Source organism: Pterocles gutturalis, unplaced genomic scaffold (assembly GCF_000699245.1).
Source record: "Pterocles gutturalis isolate BGI_N339 unplaced genomic scaffold, ASM69924v1 Scaffold48752, whole genome shotgun sequence".
NCBI classification, from domain to species: domain Eukaryota; kingdom Metazoa; phylum Chordata; class Aves; order Pterocliformes; family Pteroclidae; genus Pterocles; species Pterocles gutturalis.
In genome coordinates this window covers 432-8654 of record NW_010109475.1, presented here as the reverse complement: position 1 = coordinate 8654, position 8223 = coordinate 432, and the positions used below count along the sequence as shown (strand labels likewise).

Here is an 8223-nt window from a genome sequence, read left to right as displayed (position 1 = left end):
GGAGGCTTCGCGGTGGGGCTTTGCCGCCCTGCTGAGAGAACGGTGTCCGCTGGGCGGTGGCTGCTGAGGGGCTCCAAAGCAGTGTGCTGGGCTGAAGCGAGGGGGGGCTTCCTCAGCTGTCGGTGAATAACTTTGCGCTTCTTACTGTGGGGTTTTCTCCTAGCTTAGTGGCTCTCCGTTTTCCTTTCTGGTGGTCTGTAGTTCTGTGTCACCAGCCTGCCCTCACTTCTGGCAGGGCAGGTTACCGCGATGTTCGGTGGCCCTGGTCCGTCAGGGTCACTTGTTACTTCTCGGTTCTAGCTGGATCTTTCCGTTTCAGCGCTTCGCTTGCAGCAGCGCAGCTGTGCTTAGCTTCCATTCTTCCGCTGGAAAAAATAGAACCAAAAGTTGGACCATGATTTTTTCCATTATCCTTTAAAATGTGTACATTAAGCAGAGTTTTGCCATTCCTGGTATCTTACACGTCTCCGTTTGTAAGATGCAGTTTTCTTTCTTGATCTGTATTTTCCCTTTATTCTGATTTATCTTATTTTCATATTTTCTTGAAGTGGTTATGGATTCTGCTGCATTTGTAACCTTCTCTACTGTTTTCTTTATTTCAGAGTGTGATTTACAGATAGTAAGAGCAACTTCAATGTAAGAAATTTCAGGGTGTGGTTTTTGCTTTCTAATTCCAGAGGTCCCCAATCCAAAGGACTTCATTAGCTAACTTCGTTTGTCAAAATTTTCCCATTTGCAGTCCAAAGCCCTAACTACAAGCCTACTTCTGTTTATCTGTCTTCTTAATTTAAATTGAATAAATCAATTTATGATGCTTCAGTACACAGTACTTTCTACTGCTGGTTCTTCTGATCCACCATCATGGAATTTAAGTCCTAATGAATATTTATTTTGTATTTCCAGGCTTTAAAAGCATTTGATTACTCCTCTCCTTGGAAAGGACAGCAACAGATGTACAAGCTGGACATAGGCTGGCCTAAAATTCCAGAATACTTTACTGGTCAAACATTTTGTGTTGCTGTTGACTCTGCTCATGGTTTGGTCTATGTGGGACAAGTGAGTGAGAATACTGTATTTCTCTCCTTGTTAACCTAGTGTATTTTTGCCTTTAAACTGTCTGGCTCATATTGAGAGATATAGATGTGTCTATGAGTAATTACTGTATCAAAATTAGTGAAAACATAACTATAGATGCTATATCAATTTTTAAAAGCAGTTCTGGGACCGTACTTGCTTGTACTCTTAAAAACATTAAATTTCTGTGATATGAATGAATGATCCAACTCAGCTGAGTTACAGTAGGTTTCTTTTCCTCTAACAGTAAGGTAAACTGTGTTTCTGGGGCAAGTGACTAGTCCATTTCCACTCTTTCGGCCTTTGTCCCATAAAATCAAAACCACAGAGCTCTTTCAGGCAGTTCCAGTAATTGGAGCTCAATTACTTAATTTACCCAGTTCCATGCATTGGTATCTCTAGGTCACAGATAAGACAGTCTCTGCATGCATAGTGGCAGGATTTAATTATAAAGCACAGTATGAGTACTTGAATGCCATGCAGCTAACAAGTACAGTTACAGTTTTTCATGCCTGTATTATGCATGGCATATTTTTACCAAAAAAATAAAAATGTGCTTGAAAATTAAGACCAAGATAGCTGCAGGAGCTATTTTCAAAAATATGAGTACTTGCTTAATATGTTTTCCTAATAGACTGTTTTGTTGGTTGTGGTTTTTTTTTTCTGTTTCAGAGGGGAGATAATGTACCAAAAGTGCTTGTATTCTCAGAGGAAGGCTATTTTCTCTACTCCTGGAATAATACAGTTGAAATGCCTCATGGTATCTTTGTATTGAACACTGAAACAGATAGTTCAGTATGGATCACAGATGTTGGAACAGGTATGTGTGGTGGTGAGGCAGAAGTATTGGGGGAAAGAAAAATCTGGCTAGACTTCTGTCCTAGGTTTGATGGCTCTAATGGATGAATATTGTTGTAGCTTACGGATTTACTAACCCACAGTCATATTCTCACTATAGGATTTTGTCTTTTTGATTTATTAATATCACTTGTAAGTATCAGGAGATTTTATTTTTTAATCTCTGCAATTAGTTGTAACACATTTTATCTTAAGATATTTATTGCACTTTTTTTTTTCTTTTTCTCTTAATTCAGGGAAATATGGGCACACCGTGAAACAGTATAGCCCGTCAGGTAAACTCATGCAGATCTTGGGCACGCCAGGTAGTGCTGGTTCAAGTTTGATTCCTCTACAGTTTGATCAACCAGCAGAGATCTTTGTGGAGGAAAGTGGAGATATCTATGTTGTGGATGGAGATGGAGGAATGAATAACAGATTGCTCAAATTATCCAACGGTACGGAAAAATGAACTTCCACAGTAGCTGACTGTTGAAAATTGCATTTTAAATAACACATCTTGAGAATACTTTTAAGTGAGGACTGGTAGAGCTGTCATTTAACATTAGTTTGAAGACTTTGTTGGATCAGGTCCCAGGTCCTGTTTTACTGCTTGTCACTTCAGTAGAGATCTCCTAATCTTTTATGACAAGAGGCTGAGAGAAGAGAGACGGCTAAAGAGGATTCTTATTGCTGTCTTCAAGTCAGTAATGGGAGGGTATAGAGAAGACAGAGCCACACATTTCTTGGAGATGCACAGTAGAGAATGAGAACACTGAGAAAAAAGATGCAAGAGGAGGGAATTCCAGTTCGATTTTTGGAGGGAAAAATTCACAGTGAGGGTGATCAGACAGTGAATAGTAAACTCTCCACTCTAGAGATGCTCAAAACCTGATGAGTTATGAACAACCTGATCCAACTTCAGAGTTGGATTTGTTATCAAGACTAGTCCTGCTTTGAGAAGCAGGTTGGACCCAATGGTGTCTGGAGATCTTTTACACCTAAATTATTCCACGTTTCCAATTAGCTGTCTCATATTCCCCAGTTAGGTGGTCAGAGTTGGTTAGGGCTGTGAGTGAGTAATCTGCACATGTCTGCAGTTGGAGAAAAATGGAAGAGCTACTGTTTCTCCTTTGCTCTGTCATAAAATAATTGGTTTGCTAATATCTAGTTTGCAAAGTAGTAAGTTGTTAAAACTCAAAACTGACTCAAAACTGACGGGTAACAAATGTAAGAACTCAGTTTACTAAACTAATATCATAATCAGCCAACTGCTTCTATATATGTTTGTTGTTTTGTTTTTTGGTTTTTTTTTTTTTAATATGGTGCTTAACAGAGCCTTGGACTGTGACTTTTGTGTACTAGTGGCTACATTTCGGTAACCGTAATCCTGAAGCCACTAATAACAATCCAGTAGTTCCTGTAGTAGCTCCAGTAATTCTTGGGTTTATATATCGGTAGTACTGTGTTTAAAAAGCCTGGATTTAGAAATTCCACCTTTTAAAAATTACTAACTTTGCAAGAGAATGACTTAAAGCTATTCTTACTGTGATTTTTTTTTTTTTTTTTTTACACTTGTAATTTTCATGGTTCTCCCTGTTTAGATTACAAAGAGATATGGCTGACTGGAACAAATGGAACTGGCATTGGTCAATTCAAGATTCCTCACAGTGTAACACTGGATCCTTTCGGACGGGTAAAGAATAAAGGGAGAATTTTTGTTCATCTTCTGACAGGCTTGTTTACATGTGTTTGAACAAAAAAATTGTATTTCTTTTTTCATTGAACTGATATGATCTGGCTTATTTTATGTGGGTTACAGTTTTCAGTGTGATATTGGTCATGAGCTGAAATTTCATACTGCACAGCCTGCTGAAGTAGCTGTCTCCGAGGTTAACATGAGGATTCTGTCCGGTTACGTTGTCCATGTCCATGCGACAACATACTGTTCCTCCTGCAGTTTCTAACAGGTTTCCATTGTGAGAGTACAGGAGAATTATGTTCTATAATAAATATCTACCAAAGCATTTATGGTTTTTCAGGGGACTTTTAATTTCATAAGCTTAAGATGACAGTAAGGCTCTAGCTAGGTTGTGGACATCAGTGCTTTTCTACATACACCTCAAGGCATTCATGATTCTGCCAGGTGTTAGTCATAGTCTGGCTTTTGCTCTGCTTCTCTTACAGGGGAATTATGCACTTGCTCCTTAATCTGCTTCAGGGAAAAAAAGATTTCTTGACTAAAACATCTTAAATCAGTGTTGTGAGCTAATTCTGCTGATGCTGTCTGAACCAGAATAAGAAGCATCTATAAAAATCACTTCTCTGCCAAAAAAGGCAGGGTGGGAGGGAGAAGGGGAGCGACATGGTTGCTTTGTGTTGAAGGGTAACCATGAGTATATACATTCAAAGGCAGCAATTGCAATGGGCTATGATTTTACTGCCAGTGTAGTGTTGATCATGAGCCTAGGTTAAAAATAATTGTAATTCCTGAGAAATCTAAGAGAATACTGTAGTAGTGTTTGATTTAAAAAATAGTGCTAAAAGATCTCAGGTCAACTTGTTTACTGCTCCCATTGAGGTGATATTGCAGAAAAGTCATGAAGTTTACTTATCAGACTGACAGGTTGTCAACAGCTAAAATTTCAATGATTGTGGTACAAGTGATGCCTTCACTGGAACTGTCTAGTGGTATTCCTAGCTTGCAGTGTTTGTGAACCCAGTTAGCACAGGGTGGGACAGAGACAAGTTCCACAAAACAAAATATGCTGAAAATGCTCTGAGTGTTTAAGTTGCTCAATATTTAGAGTAGTATTAGGCATATCAGAGTGTTTGCAGATGCAGTCATCATAGACCTGGATCATGAAATGAGACTACTGTTGAAAACCAAATTGTTAGCGGCTGACAGATGAGCAGCTTTAGGATTAAATAGGTGGAAATATGTCCTCACTGGGTGGAAAAAATTCTACTAAATATATCCATATCATAGCTACAAAAACAAAGAGAAGGCAATGATTTCTCTGTTAAAGTAGTAAAAACTTGTGGATGTTAACTATGTGACAGTTTCGTTTTAGATCTGGAAGTTATATCTACTTATTTAGTTTTGAGTATGAAGGTACATTCTTTCAAGATGTACTTTTTTTCAACACGATACTTTGCTGATAGAAGAAACTAATGCATTTGATTTGTTCTATCTGTAAACAGCCATGATTTTTGCTCTTAATAGGTATGGGTTGCAGACAGAGACAACAAAAGAATCCAAGTTTTTGATAAAGTCACAGGGGAATGGCTCGGGTGTTGGAGCAGCTGTTTTTCAGAAGATGGACCCTATTCTGTCAGGTATTGTTGAACAGTTCTTCTAGAAGCATGCAATTACATAAACAAGGTGTACTGTTACTGGTGAATTAAAATGTTGATATTTAATGTCTGGTGACAAGGAGTTAACCAGTTTAACTAATAGGGTGCTGGGCCCTAATCATATGCAAAGATCTGCACAGTTGTATCTTGACAGGGAAATCCTGGCTTTATAACAAGCCCCATGGGTTTCAGTGCAGAATTGGGAACTTCATTTTGAAGTTGTTATGTGTTGTTGACCTTAATGTTGCAGCTTTTACAGGAAGAGAGATTGTCTTGAATGAGTTTTCTGTAGCATGATCTGTCTCAAGGAGCAGCAACATGTAGAGCAAGTCTTACAAGTTAATTCTCAATGTTTCACTGCATTTAGTCTGTCATAGCCTTCAAAAACTTCACTATTAAGGAGGTTTTGTTTGTTTAAAAGTGCATGGTTGTGTTAAAATGAGATGTCATATGGAGTTCATAATTCAAAAATGTGTTTTTGTCTTTCACAGATTTACAGCCAATTACAAGTACCTGATTGTAGCTCAGCTGAATATCAATCGGTTAGCAGTCTTGGTGGCACCACCGGTTGGCTCTATTGGGAACTGTGTTATGGTCAACGCAGTCCAGCTGGCAGATGAAACCAAACCACACCTTGTGGATGTAGACATGAAGAGTGGAGCAGTCTATGTTGCAGAGATTGGAGCTCAGCAAGTACAAAAATACGTACCCTTAAGCTGATGGTTTCTCACAACTGCCATTGCACAAGCTGTGTGACATGTAAGACCTAGGACCACATTTCCTTGAGTTTTCTGTAGCTTGTGTTTCCTTAGACAAGCACAGAATATTGTGCTGATACTGCCCAACACTGAATATAGGGATGCATTATGATGTTGAATAAGATGCTGCTGGATACTGATGTCAGTGCTGATACTGGCATCTGCCTTAGGTGGTTAATGACATAAGCAATGAAATCTTAGTTTTTAGCTCTAGCTGAAGAGGTAAAGTCTGTGATAAGCTTAATTTAAATTGATATCAGGCACTTCAAACTAAATTCAAACTAAATTAAAAGTATGTGCACAGCAGCCAAGTACTGATTCTCAACTAAATCAATTCTTAACCTCATTTGATTTATGTCAGCCTGAGTTTTCTGTTCTGTAAGATTTCGTAGTGGAACATATTGAAGTTCAACTCTTTAAGTTCCTTAAGATAAACAAATGGCAATTTTCTAGGAAAGTCTTAATCAGCATTAGGAACTGGGAGGCATATGATTTTCTCCCAGTTTTATTGAAGCTCTGTCAGTTAACAGAAGTGCATCTGTTTTGATTTGGGGATTTTTAACGGTATTATATCCAGCACTGCGACTTCATCAACTCTATTAATGACTAGAGTTAAGTTTCTTATGCTGTATCTTAGTAGATGTCTCCAAGCTCTCTCCTAAAAAATGCTGTCTCTTTCCATTCCCAGTCCAGAGTAGTTCTGTTTTCTTTACATGTTGCTACAGAATTTTAAGTTGGTTCATTTTATAGTACAGGGGGAAACATGTATAGGAAAATGGGATGGGGAAATGCCATGGCAGAAATGAGACAGTGAATAACTGATTACCTCAGTAAAGCTGTGGACCCACATTCCGTATTTATCTACTAGCTCTTCAAAACACTTGGGACGATTTTTGCTGTTTCCACTCACTTATTCTACCGGGTGGATTACTTTAATACTAATTTCCAGCTAAGAGAGGCAATTTGTTTCAGTTTCCTTAGAAGGAGAATATGGGAGGTAGAATTATTCTGATGGGAAATATCAACTTCAGTGAATGTTACCAAAAGCAAATACATCTTAATTTGGCAGGGTTCAACCTATGATCACACATTTCTGGGTCAGCAGATGGGAAAACTGTCCAGAAAAGTCAGATTCGTATGTTCTGTAGAAAGTAACTCAGCTATGGAACCCAATGGCCTGATTCAGTACTATGTGAGATTATGCACTAAATATGAATGCTTTGTTGTTGGCTACATCCACAATAACAAAAGCAGCCCTCATGCAAGCCGTAGAACCAGAACTTCAGCGTTACACACTAGCAAATATGATCCATCATTCACATGGTCTTGACCAGGAGCTAGCAAGCAATACTTATCAGCTGAAAAAGCAGTACTTCCTCTAGACCTAGATGGATAGGTCCGCATGGCTTTGCAGTGTGTTGTGTGGATTTTCTAACTAGGTCTCCACGAGCTCAGGGATCTCTGCTCTGTGTGCAATTTAGCTATTTCTCACCTACACAAGGTGGATTTATTTTTAAAAATATCACTGCAATATCATTAACTATATTTGAGTGTATCTTGGGGGTGTAAGGGGTCCAGGGACATCTACCCTTCCTCATCACATCCTTTCCTTATTTATTTTTCCTTTGTCACATCCATTTGAAATTGGACTTGAAGCTCTCTGGGAATATGCTTCTGTGTCCGGTAAAGGAGTAGTGCACTTTTGGATGTTGATGAATAAGTTATTTCTACAAGGTTCTGTTTGCTGCATGGATCTGCTCTCAACTTTCTTTTTACGTGGGCTTTTGCAGCCCAAAAATGGGGAGCATTCATCCAGTTTTGTTTGGCTTGGCTGAAGTAGGCCATGCTACCAAAATGTGCCTTGCCTCTAGGCATTTGTGCATCTGTGATAAGAAGGGATGCTCATTAGTAACCAGTATGAGATGCTTAGACTCCTTTTTACCTCTGTGTTATGACCAGACTGAGAAAACGATTGACTTGTACACTAACTTGATAATTCTCTGAAGGTTTTCTTATGTATCATATTGAAACTGGTTTCTGATAAATTGGATAGTAAGATAATTTGATGAAATAAATTGAGAATTTCCCATTATGAAAGGCTTGGGTGCTTTATTTCTATACTAATATCAATACATTCCATTGCAGTGGATTAGTTTTCTAAATATGGAGTCCTCAGCACTTTAATAAGGTATTTAAT

The 8223-nt window shown here is 38.5% G+C and overlaps 1 protein-coding gene across 1 annotated transcript; it reads left to right on the top strand.

The window, feature by feature from the left end:
- Nucleotides 1-921: 921 nt before the first annotated feature.
- NHLRC3 (NHL repeat containing 3) lies at nt 922-5988 on the top strand. Its single transcript, XM_010072985.1, has 6 exons — nt 922-1056; nt 1747-1894; nt 2169-2369; nt 3516-3607; nt 5138-5250; nt 5760-5988. The coding sequence occupies exons 1-6, from the start codon at nt 952-954 to the stop codon at nt 5986-5988; spliced, it is 888 nt and encodes a 295-aa protein (XP_010071287.1). The 5' UTR covers nt 922-951.
- Nucleotides 5989-8223: the final 2235 nt, after the last annotated feature.